The sequence below is a fragment of the Salmo salar genome, chromosome ssa04 (genome assembly GCF_905237065.1).
Source record: "Salmo salar chromosome ssa04, Ssal_v3.1, whole genome shotgun sequence".
Classification (NCBI taxonomy): Eukaryota; Metazoa; Chordata; class Actinopteri; order Salmoniformes; family Salmonidae; genus Salmo; species Salmo salar.
The window spans coordinates 6475843-6488342 of record NC_059445.1 but is presented as its reverse complement, the minus strand read 5'-3'; the positions used below and the strand labels follow the sequence as shown (position 1 = coordinate 6488342).

General features: G+C 46.5%; 2 protein-coding genes across 2 annotated transcripts in view; one reads left to right on the top strand and one right to left on the bottom strand.

Moving 5' to 3' along the window:
• LOC106600344 (protein unc-93 homolog B1-like) overlaps nucleotides 1-6562 on the top strand; it is a 12969-nt gene extending 6407 nt beyond the window's left edge. Inside the window, 10 exon segments of the mRNA XM_045716383.1 lie at nucleotides 1-43; nucleotides 246-313; nucleotides 316-374; nucleotides 498-591; nucleotides 1003-1127; nucleotides 1294-1476; nucleotides 1935-2208; nucleotides 2593-2711; nucleotides 2989-3111; nucleotides 3399-6562. The exon segment at nucleotides 1-43 is cut by the window's left edge and continues 119 nt beyond it. Coding sequence (XP_045572339.1) covers nucleotides 1-43; nucleotides 246-313; nucleotides 316-374; nucleotides 498-591; nucleotides 1003-1127; nucleotides 1294-1476; nucleotides 1935-2208; nucleotides 2593-2711; nucleotides 2989-3111; nucleotides 3399-3641 — 1331 coding nt within the window. The 3' untranslated portion in view covers nucleotides 3642-6562.
• A 1424-nt stretch (nucleotides 6563-7986) lies between these two features.
• LOC106594846 (beta-crystallin A1) overlaps nucleotides 7987-12500 on the bottom strand; it is a 6327-nt gene continuing 1813 nt past the window's right edge. The window contains exons 4-6 of the mRNA XM_045716384.1: nucleotides 10089-10230; nucleotides 9119-9261; nucleotides 7987-8565 (exon numbers count right to left, since the gene is read on the bottom strand). Coding sequence (XP_045572340.1) covers nucleotides 8418-8565; nucleotides 9119-9261; nucleotides 10089-10230 — 433 coding nt within the window. The 3' untranslated portion in view covers nucleotides 7987-8417. The remainder of the gene's footprint in view (nucleotides 8566-9118; nucleotides 9262-10088; nucleotides 10231-12500) is intronic.

Here is a 12500-nt window from a genome sequence, read left to right as displayed (position 1 = left end):
CCATTGTCCCGCTGTGGGCGTCATTAGGGAACTACATCACAAGGTTAGGAAGTGGAGAATTGAGACACACACGTTAACGTCACACAGACCAGAATACATTGATAGCTAGCTTGTACGGGTTGCACTGTTTGTTGTGTTATGCATTGTTATGCGGTGATATGTTGTGTTTTGCTGTGTAGTGTTAATCACACTGTATTTTATTGTGTTTATCTTTCTGTCTGTCTCTCTCTCTCTCACTCACTCAGGATGGCCCAACAGTACTATGAGTATGTCAACTATAAGGATGATCACGTTCAGGAACAGAAGAAACTACCCAAGGGGCGTGTCATCGCTATGTCATCGTCTTCCAATCCGTGTTCTTCGTCATCTTCCATGTATGTTGCCATTGGTCGAGTCACTTGTCAGTCAGTGAGTGATATCGGTTAAGCATTGCCTTTTGTGTGTTCGTGTGTGTGAGGATTCTGATGTCTGGCTGTGTTTCTCTTTGTGTCTCTCAGCTCAGCCTGGTGTTTGCAGAGTTCCCCCAGCGCATCTTCCTCCACCAGTACCTTAGTGACTACAACCACACACTGTACAATGTTAAACACTGTGGTAAACTGACCAGTAGTCTGTTATTAACTTCCATTTCCTTACCCTGACTCTCAGAGGAGAAGCAAGATCTATGGTTTTAATAGCACTGTTTTCGTGCACCTGAATCTCTCTCATCCCCCTCCCCCTCCCCCCTCCTCTCTCTCTCTCTCTGATCAATGGTTTTAATAGCACTGTTTTCGTGCACCTGAATCTCTCTCATCCCCCTCCCCCCTCCTCTCTCTCTCTCTCTCTCTCTCTGATCAATGGTTTAAAAAATATACAGGTTTTTGTTTCATCACTTTCTTTATCCCTCTCTCTTTATTGGGTTCAGAGGACAGTGCTATGATTGGTGGTTTTAATAACTCCCCCCCCCAGGTGCGGAGGGCAGTGGTATGATTGGTGGTTTTAATAACTCCTCCCCCTCCCCTCCAGGTGCGGAGGGCAGTGGTATGATCGAGGGTTTCAACAGGACCGTCCTGAAGCACCTCCCTCGTTCCCTGGCGCTGATCCAGGTGGAGAGTGTTCTCATGGGGGCCGCCTTCCTCTCCATGATCATCGTAAGACACACACACACAGGCAAAGACACGTCTGTACACACCTACCTAAAATGATCATCCTAAAAACCTAGTTTTATTACACCCAACAATCAATACAACACCCTCCGAGATTACCCAGAGTCCATTGCTTGCTGTCCCACAGTCCTTCACTGTGTTTTACCCATAGTTCCTGGCGGTGTGCGGGGCTGCGTACCGCCCTACAGAGGAGATCGATCTGAGGAGTATCGGCTGGGGGAACATCTTCCAGTTGCCCTTCAAACACCTGAGAGACTACAGACTGAGACTCCTCATCCCCTTCTTCATCTACAGTGGACTGGACACACTCTTCTCTGTCACCGGACTCACTCTGGTAGTCATTACAGGAAGTCCTTTAATAACTGTAGTAGCTGGAGTCTGAATGTTGTCCATGTAGCTTTCACAGACCTACTGCGTCACTTTACCTAGTGTAGACATAGATTCTGTTGGAGGGCAGCTATATTCATGATGCTCGATCTCTCTTCGCTCTCTCTCTCTCTCTCTCTCTCTCTCTCTCTCTCTCTCTCGATCATGCTCTTTCTCTCTCTCTCTCTCTCTCCTCTCGCTCATGCTCTTTCTCTCTTGCTCACTCACTCACTCACTCACTCACTCACTCACTCACTCACTCACTCACTCACTCACTCACTCACTCACTCACTCACTCACTCACCACTCACTCACTCACTCACTCACTCACAATCTCTCTCTCTGTCCTGTTCACCCCCCCTTTCTCCTACTTTCCCTGTCTTTTTCTCTCCTCTAACCTACCCTCATGTCTCCCCTCCCTCCCAGTCGTATGGTGTGTGTACGGTGGGTCTAGAGTGGCTGTATCTCCTGGTGATGGTCTATGGTCTGTCCTGCTCCCTATTCTCCTGCCTGTCCCTGTCCCTCCTCAGGCTGCCACGCTACGTTTCTCTGCTAGGGGGCGCTGTGATCCACGGTCCTCTGCTGGTGTTCCTGCTGTTCTGGTCCCCAGCGCCACGCTCACCTGATCAACTTCCTTACCTGCTGGTGGTGATCGCCCTCTGGGGAATGGGGTCTGCATTGAATAAGACTGGACTCAGCAGTGAGTTTTAGTACTATGATTAGACACACACACACACACACACACACACACACACACACACACACACACAGGACTCTTTTATTTCCTAGTTGGTAAAGTATTGTTCTTTTCCAGTTCAGACTTAATCATTTCCAACATTTATGTCTCCTCACTCTCCCACACCTTCCTCCCCTCTACCTATCTCCTTCTCCCCCTCTTCACCTCCCCTTTCTCTCTCTACCCCCCTCTCCACTGCCCTCCTCTCTCTCTCTCTTCCCCCTTGTCTACCGCCCTCCTCTCTCTCTTGCTCTCTTTCTATCTACCCCCCTCTCCACCACACCCCCCCTCTGCCCCCCACTCTCCACTGTCTCTCTCTCTCTCTCTCTCTCTCTCCGTGTCTGTCAGTTCTCCTGGGTATGTTGTATGAAGATAAAGAGAGACTGGACTTTGTCTACACCATCTACCACTGGTGGCAGGCTATCGCCATCTTCATAGTCTACCTGTGGACTGGACTCATCATGAGGGTGTGTGTGTGTCCGTGTGTGTCCCCGTGTGTGTGTCCGTGTGTGTCCCCATGTGTGTACGCATGTCCGTGTGTGTGTCCGTGTGTGTTCCCGTGTGTGTGACCCCGTGTGTGTGTCCGTTTGTGTTCCCGTGTGTGTGTCCGTGTGTGTGTCCATGTGTGTGTCCGTGTGTGTCCCCGTGTGTTTGTGTGTTAGAAAAAGTGTAAAAACGATTAATTTAAAGTGCTATTTCACTCCTCTCTTTCTCTCCTTCTCATTCCTGGTCCCTCCTCCTCAGGCCAAACTCTCCATTCTATTGGTCATCTTGCTGCTGGCATGCTTCTGCTATTGGACGATGGAGCGACGCCTGTCCAAGAACATGCATTTCAGACTGCCTCGCATTCCCCGCCCCAAACACAAGGTAACCTATCACAATCTGTTCACTTTTTGCCATGTTTTTGCATTTTTTTCTTTAAAATACCATTTGGCTGAGAGAAAAGAGCAAATATCACATATCACCTTCACTAGTAATGCGATAAAGACAAGCAAACAGAACATCGAAATGAAAGTCTTTCTTTAAAGTTTGGCATTGGCAATAAAGACAATTAAAGAGCAATATCAAGTGTCTTCGATAATGACACAAAGTCATCAATTGACATGTTTGGTCTGTAATGTAATATAATGTTGACCATGTCACTTCCTTCTCAGGTCAAAGGTTATCGTTACCTGGAGGAGGAAAACTCAGACGAGTCGAACTCGGAGGAGAGTGATGAGGATGAGGATGAAGAGCAGCAGGAGGAGGTGATCAGGGAGGACTTCGGCGGAGACGCAGGGTCGCAGGGCTCTGATTCGACCAGGGAGAGGAGGGGAGGGGCTAGGGGTCGGCGCAGGAGGCGAGACGATGATTACGAGCAAGCAGTGGAAAGGGAGGAGAGAGAGAAGGAGGGATAGAGAGAGGGAGAGGGATAGAGAAAGAGGGAGGAGATTTAAAGAAGAGTGAAAGAGTGAAAAATAGTGAGAGAGCGAGCGACAGAGAGAGAGCGAGTCCTCAGGGTATCCTCTAGCTGTCCTCTAGGTATCCTCTAGGTATCCTCTAGGTGTCCTCTAGGTATCCTCTAGCTGTCCTCTAGGTATCCTCTAGGTATCCTCTAGGTGTCCTCTAGGTATCCTCTAGCTGTCCTCTAGGTGTCCTCTAGGTATCCTCTAGGTGTCCTCTAGGTATCCTCTAGGTATCCTCTAGGTGTCCTCTACTCTAGGTGTTCTCTAGGTATCCTTTAGCTGTCCTCTAGGTATGCTCTAGGTATCCTCTAGGTATCCTCTAGGTATCCTCTAGGTGTCCTCTACTCTAGGTGTTCTCTAGGTATCCTTTAGCTGTCCTCTAGGTATGCTCTAGCTGTCCTCTAGGTATCCTCTAGGTATCCTCTAGGTATCCTCTAGCTGTCCTCTAGGTATCCTCTAGGTATCCTCTAGGTGTCCTCTACTCTAGGTGTTCTCTAGGTATCCTTTAGCTGTCCTCTAGGTATGCTCTAGCTGTCCTCTAGGTATCCTCTAGGTATCCTCTAGGTATCCTCTAGGTGTCCTCTACTCTAGGTGTTCTCTAGGTATCCTTTAGGTGTTCTCTAGGTATCCTTTAGCTGTCCTCTAGGTATCCTCTAGCTGTCCTCTAGGTGTCCTCTAGCTGTGCTCTAGGTATCCTCTAGCTGTTCTCTAGCTACCCTCTACTCTAGGTGTTCTCTAGGTATCCTCTAGCTGTCCTCTAGGTATCCTTTAGCTGTCCTCTAGGTATCCTCTAGCTGTCCTCTAGGTATCCTCTAGGTATCCTCTAGCTGTCCTCTAGGTATCCTCTAGGTATCCTCTAGCTGTCCTCTAGCTGTCCTCTAGGTATCCTCTAGCTGTTCTCTAGCTATCCTCTACTCTAGGTGTTCTCTAGGTATCCTTTAGGTGTCCTCTAGGTATCCTCTAGCTGTCCTCTAGGTATCCTCTAGCTGTCCTCTAGGTATCCTCTAGCTGTTCTCTAGCTATCCTCTACTCTAGGTGTCCTCTAGGTATCCTCTAGCTGTGCTCTAGGTATCCTCTACTCTAGGTGTTCTCTAGGTATCCTTTAGGTGTCCTCTAGGTATCCTCTAGCTGTCCTCTAGGTATCCTTTAGGTGTCCTCTAGGTATCCTCTAGCTGTCCTCTAGGTATCCTCTAGCTGTCCTCTAGGTATCCTCTAGGTGTCCTCTAGCTGTCCTCTAGGTATCCTCTAGCTGTCCTCTAGGTATCCTCTAGCTGTCCTCTAGGTATCCTCTAGCTGTCCTCTAGGTATCCTCTAGCTGTTCTCTAGCTATCCTCTACTCTAGGTGTTCTCTAGGTATCCTCTAGCTGTCCTCTAGGTATCCTCTAGCTGTCCTCTAGGTATCCTCTAGCTGTTCTCTAGCTATCCTCTACTCTAGCTGTCCTCTAGGTATCCTCTAGCTGTTCTCTAGCTATCCTCTACTCTAGCTGTCCTCTAGGTATCCTCTAGCTGTGCTCTAGGTATCCTCTAGCTGTCCTCTAGGTATCCTCTAGCTGTGCTCTAGGTATCCTCTAGCTGTGCTCTAGGTGTCCTCTAGCTATCCTCTAGGTACTTTCCCCAGTCCAGCTCTCTTTCATCAGTGCAGATTAAGGAAAGGAGTTGAATCAGAAGAAGAGACAAAACGGGTGTGTCTCAAATGTAACCCTTTTCACTTCATAGTGCCCTACTTTTGACCCCGAACTTTAACCTTGTTCAAAAGTTGTGCACTATGAATAAGGTCCCATTTGGAACGCAGACAATACTGTATGTCTAGGCTATTGACACGCACCTAGAGGGGGATTGACATATAGATAATTGAAGAGGTTCATCCACAGGAGGATAAAACAGAGTGGTACAGGAGGATAAAACAGAGCGGTACAGGAGGATAAAACAGAGCGGTACAGGAGGATAAAACAGAGCGGTACAGGAGGATAAAACAGAGCGGTACAGGGGGATAAAACAGAGCGGTACAGGAGGATAAAACAGAGCGGTACAGGAGGATAAAACAGAGCGGTACAGGAGGATAAAACAGAGCGGTACAGGAGGATAAAACAGAGCGGTAGAGGAGGATAAAACAGAGCAGTACAGGAGGATAAAACAGAGCGGTACAGGAGGATAAAACAGAGCAGTACAGGAGGATAAAACAAGGGTACAGGAGGATAAAACAGAGCTGTACAGGAGGAAAGAGAAGAACGGGGGATTTTACACAGAAAGAAAGAGGATGAAGAGAGGACAGGAATTCAGTTTCGAAGGTTTCTCATAACACAACTGAAAAGGGAAGAAGTTATTTACTCCACTTCAAATATGAACCAGTTTCCTTCCAATGCATGATCACATGGTGTGTGGCCCAATTGTCACACTATTCACTATATAGTGCACTCATTTTGAACAGGGCCCATTTGGGCTCTGGTCAAAAGTAGTGTACTATATAGGGAATGGGGTGCCATTTCGGACTCACCCGTACTGTATAGACACCTGAAACATATGTGCAGTTAAGTACGTCACAGGCACTTTTGACAGGGCACATACAGGGCTCTGATCAAAAGTAGTGCACTATAGAGGGAATAAGGTGCCATCTGGGACACAGCCTTTGTATTTCAACAGTATCACTGTATTGTATTGTTAGTCAGCTGTGTTGTCATGGTTCCTAGCTCAGGTGTTTTGAGTGGCCTACATTTTGTTGTTTTTTGTAAGGAATTTATTCAATCAATGATTTTGAAAAAATGTAATTATAGTCATGAATTATAATGAGAATATATTGATTGTAATTGTTTTTTTTATGACTGAAGTGAGTTTTGAAGTTGTTTTCTGAGTATAAAGCTGGTTTTGAGCCTCTTGATGTGGGTGTTCTGTTATCAAAGACCAACTAATATCACCATGGAAACTTAGTTCATAAAAGTGAACACCTTATATGCTTAGTTAAATAAAAAAAAGTCACTCCTACACTGTAAGAAAGCCGTAAACATATATAAAATTCACAAAAAAACATTCACTTATTTTATAAGACTTGATCTTTATTTGGATCCCCATGAGCTGACGCCATGACAACAGCTAAATGTGTATACAAGCATACAGTCAACACACACACACACACATACATTTAAAGGTACACTGTGAGTGTAAAATTTATTTTTAACTCAAATTTTGGTTTGAGAGGTGACTGTTTCATAGACACATATGGTATTATATGAATCAATTTTTTTCTTGTTAAACCACGCAGCCGTTAGTAGGCTAGTAATAAAAGCTTTAAGTCATGGCTGTGGGGAGGTATGCCCCTTTGTGTGTGCTCCAATCAGGTCATTCCTGGGCTAGTTCTGTCCATTGAGTTCAGGCAGAGTTTCCCAACCCTCTCCTTGGGCCTCCCCAGATGTTTCACATTTTTGTTTTAACCTTAAATTGGCACACCTGGTTCAATTAGTCAAAGGCTTGGTGATTAGTTCACTAATTAAATCAGCGTGCCAGTTTAAGGTTGAAATGAAAATGTGAAATGTCTGGGGGAGCCCAAGGAGAGGGTTGGGAAACCCTGATTTAAGGGACCTCTTTTGGCTCAAGAGCACCCCCCAGAGGCAAAAGTTATGTATAGTACAATAGATGTTGAGTACACAGTACAGATGTACAGTATAATACAAGTATATACGTAGTAGATGTATTGTAGATATGTGTATGAAGACATTTCGATGTCTCTATATAGAAGACATATATATATAGTACAGTATATAGTAGATATGTGTATGAAGACATAGTACAGTATAGTAGTGTGTATTGAAGACTATAGTACAGTATATGTGTATAGAAGACTATAGTACAGTATATAGTAGATATGTGTATAGAAGACTTTAGTACAGTATATGTGTATGAAGACATATAGTACAGTATATAGTAGATATGTGTATGAAGACATATGTATAGTACAGCTCCGTTTTTGTTGTGTTCCCAAACTCACAATGTATCCGTTTTCTACACACCAGTCAGTGAATCAGGTAAGTGCCCACTTTGTTTGTTTCACGGTGTTCTTTTCGTTTTCTCTCAAATTCATCAAACGCTTATTTTCTACATCGGTATGCCAAACTATTGTTGATGTAGCCATTTTAATAAAGGGGAAAAGGCTAACTGTCATAGTCATGGTATACGGTCTCACATACACACGGCTGAATGCTGTTTTAGCCAATCAGCATCCAGTATCCAAACTACCCAGTTTATAGTACGGTATATAGTGAATGTGAACAAACATATAGTACCCAAGAAGAACACAGGACCCATGTTTGAGGTGAGCATGAGTTTATTGGTCAGTGATGATCTCCCTCCTCTCTCACCACTACTGTCTATTGCTGTTATTGGTGCTGGTGAACCAAAGTCCCTGATATATATCTGTGATATATACTACAACCTGCTAGACCGTTATTACACTATAACGGTCCTCTATAACGTGTTACGGTGATGACTTAACTTGTCTCACGTTGATGTTACGGCGTTGACATACGAGTCGCCTCTCGTAGGACTGACACCCTGTTGTGTTATCAACCAGAGTGTCTGAGGAAGTCAGTGACGGAGTTGACATATGTTAGTAGAAACGGTGGGATGCTTCTGACTGACTGTGTTTGTGGTGGCCGTGCTGTGACAAGGCCCCAGTTAGACCCAGCCCTAGGCCGAAGCCTGAGGCTCTGTTAGGGGTACCGTCCGCTCTGGGCCCGGTTAGTGCTGGATACGGCGGATAGACTGGATCTGGGGGGTCTGGCAGTGGGAGCCCCAGTTCTTCCAGTGCTGGTAGTCTCCACTGTGTCTCTCACACTCCATGATGTACTGCTGGCCCCTGTAGCCGGGGAACTGGTAGCACACAAAGCTGTGGGGAGAGAGAGGGAGAGGGAGCGAAGGGAGAGGGATGGAGGGAGAGAGGAGAGAGGGAGCGGAGGGGTAGAGGAGTGAGAGGGGGATGGGGAAGGGAGAGGAATGGAGGAAGAGAGGAGAGAGAGGGAGCGGAGGGGGGAAGGTAGAGGGATGGAGAGAGAGGGGGAAGGGAGAGGAGAGACGGAGCGGAGGGGGGAAAGGAGAGAAGGTGATAGGTGGGGTGCAGAGGGAGAGAGGAGGGACATAGAGGGAGGGAGAATCATGTTTGGCTTAGAGTGGACTTTTGCTTGACGCTGAATTGCGTCACTCAATGTTTTGCTTTTTATTGTCTCACTATAGCAAGATTGGAGTGTGGTTGTGTCAGTGGAGGCTGCTGAGGGGAGGACGGCTCATAATAACGGCTGGATCAGAGCAAATGGAAACCACTTGTTTGATACCATTCCACTTATTTTGATCCAGCAGTTACCACGAGCCCAACCTCCTGAGGTGTGTGCCATTGTGTTTTTGTACAGTGTCTGTGAGTGAGTTTGTGCTTAATGTTGACTTACGCGCCACACTGAACGTGCATGGATCCGACCTCAGGCATGCACCAGCCCATGGCCCTCAGAGAGGGGTAATCATCACACAGCTCAACGCTGCGGCCCATGAAGTTCTCTGTCTCAAAGATCTGCATACGACTGCTCTGGTGGGACTGGGAGGGGAAGGAGGAGAGAGGATAGAGAGAGAGAGAGGATAGAGGGAGAGAGGATAGAGGGGGAGAGAGGATAGAGGGGGAGGGTGGAGAGAGGATAGAGGGGGAGAGAGGATAGAGGGGGAGAGAGGATAGAGGGAGAGAGTGGATAGAGGGAGAGAGTGGATAGAGGGAGAGAGTGGATAGAGGGGGAGCGAGGATAGAGGGGGAGTGAGGATAGAGGGGGAGCGAGGATAGAGGGGGAGCGAGGATAGAGGGTGAGGGGGGAGAGAGGGGGAGGGGGGAGAGAGGATATAGGGGGAGAGAGTGGGAGGGTTAAACACAATGCTAGGAAACAATCTTGCTGTTTCCTTTTTGCTTTCTCTCTCATACACACTGACACACAGTACTTTATCCTATCTATCTGTCTTCTATAAACACTAACATAGAATACTGTCTTCTATAAACACTAACATAGAATACTGTCTTCTATAAACACTAACATAGAATACTGTCTTCTATAAACACTAACATAGAATACTGACCACTGTCTTCTATAAACACTAACATAGAATACTGTCTTCTATAAACACTAACATAGAATACTGTCCACTGTCTTCTGTAAACACTAACATAGAATACTGTCTTCTATAAACACTAACATAGAATACTGTCTTCTATAAACACTAACATAGAATACTGACCCTCTTTCACACGCTCTCCATGTATCCATCTCTCGCTGTATTTCTCTCTCTCCCACACATACACACATATACACACTCACCCCCTACACACACACACACACACACACACACACACACACACACACACACACACACAGTCCTCACAGCGCAGTAGATGGGGCGCAGGGACATGAGGCGCTCCACGTGGTAGGACAGGGAGCCGCTGTAGGCGTCCCAGTGGGGGTACTCTCCTCTCTCCAGGATGAACTGCTGGCCCTGGAAGTCATGGTGCTCAAAGCCCACCCAGCTACAGGGGTAGGGAGAGAGAGTTACTGACATGTTACATTCAGAGATAGAAGGGGACAGAGAGGGGGAGAGAGAGAGTTACTGACATGTTACATTCAGAGATAGAAGGGGAGAGAGAGGGGAAAGAGAGTTACTGACATGTTACATTCAGAGATAGAAGGGGAGAGAGAGGGGAGAGAGAGTTGCTGACATGTTACATTCAGAGATAGAAGGGGACAGAGAGGGAGAGAGAGAGAGTTACTGACATGTTACATTCAGAGATAGAAGGGGACAGAGAGGGGGAGAGAGAGAGTTACTGACATGTTACATTCAGAGATAGAAGGGGAGAGAGAGGGGAGAGAGAGTTACTGACATGTTACATTCAGAGATAGAAGGGGACAGAGAGGGAGAGAGAGTTACTGACATGTTACATTCAGAGAGAGAAGGGGACAGAGAGGGGGAGAGAGAGTTACTGATATGTTACATTCAGAGATAGAAGGGGCCAGAGAGGGGGAGAGAGAGTTACTGACATGTTACATTCAGAGATAGAAGGGGACAGAGAGGGGGGAAAGAGAGTTACTGACATGTTACATTCAGAGATAGAAGGGGACAGAGAGGGGAGAGAGAGTTACTGACATGTTACATTCAGAGATAGAAGGGGACAGAGAGGGAGAGAGAGAGAGAGAGTTACTGACATGTTACATTCAGAGATAGAAGGGGACAGAGAGGGGAGAGAGAGTTAGTGACATGTTACATTCAGAGATAGAAGGGGACAGAGAGGGGGGAGAGAGAGTTACTGACATATTACATTCAGAGATAGAAGGGGACAGAGAGGGGGGAGAGAGTTACTGACATGTTACATTCAGAGATAGAAGGGGAGAGAGAGAGTTACTGACATGTTACATTCAGAGATAGAAGGGGAGAGAGAGAGTTACTGACATGTTACATTCAGAGATAGAAGGGGCCAGAGAGGGGGAGAGAGAGTTACTGACATGTTACATTCAGAGATAGAAGGGGACAGAGAGGGGGGAAAGAGAGTTACTGACATGTTACATTCAGAGATAGAAGGGGACAGAGAGGGGAGAGAGAGTTACTGACATGTTACATTCAGAGATAGAAGGGGACAGAGAGGGAGAGAGAGAGAGTTACTGACATGTTACATTCAGAGATAGAAGGGGACAGAGAGGGAGAGAGAGAGAGTTACTGACATGTTACATTCAGAGATAGAAGGGGACAGAGGGGGGAGAGAGAGTTACTGACATGTTACATTCAGAGATAGAAGGGGACAGAGAGGGAGAGAGAGAGTTACTGACATGTTACATTCAGAGATAGAAGGGGACAGAGAGGGGGGAGAGAGAGTTACTGACATGTTACATTCAGAGATAGAAGGGGACAGAGAGGGGGGAGAGAGTTACTGACATATTACATTCAGAGATAGAAGGGGAGAGAGAGAGTTACTGACATGTTACAGTCAGAGATAGAAGGGGAGAGAGAGAGTTACTGACATGTTACATTCAGAGATAGAAGGGGACAGAGAGGGGGAGAGAGAGTTACTGACATGTTACATTCAGAGATAGAAGGGGAGAGAGAGAGTTACTGACATGTTACATTCAGAGAGAGAAGGGGACAGAGAGGGGGGATAGAGAATTACTGACATGTTACATTCAGAGATAGAAGGGGAGAGAGAGAGTTACTGACATGTTACATTCAGAGATAGAAGGGGACAGAGAGGGGGAGAGAGAGAGTTACTGACATGTTACATTCAGAGATAGAAGGGGAGAGAGAGAGTTACTGACATGTTACATTCAGAGAGAGAAGGGGGCAGAGAGGGGGAGAGAGAGTTACTGACATGTTACATTCAGAGAGAGAAGGGGACAGAGAGGGGGGATAGAGAGTTACTGACATGTTACATTCAGAGAGAGAAGGGGACAGAGAGCGGAGAGAGAGTTACTGACATGTTACATTCAGAGAGAGAAGGGGACAGAGAGGGGAGAGAGAGTTACTGACATGTTACATTCAGAGAGAGAAGGGGACAGAGAGGGGAGAGAGAGTTACTGACATGTTACATTCAGAGATAGAGGGGGAGAGAGAGAGTTACTGACATGTTACATTCAGAGAGAGAAGGGGACAGAGAGGGAGAGAGAGAGTTACTGACATGTTACATTCAGAGATAGAAGGGGACAGAGAGGGGGAGAGAGAGAGTTACTGACATGTTACATTCAGAGAGAGAAGGGGACGGAGAGGGGAGAGAGAGAGTTACTGACATGTTACATTTCATTCAAAGAGAGAAGG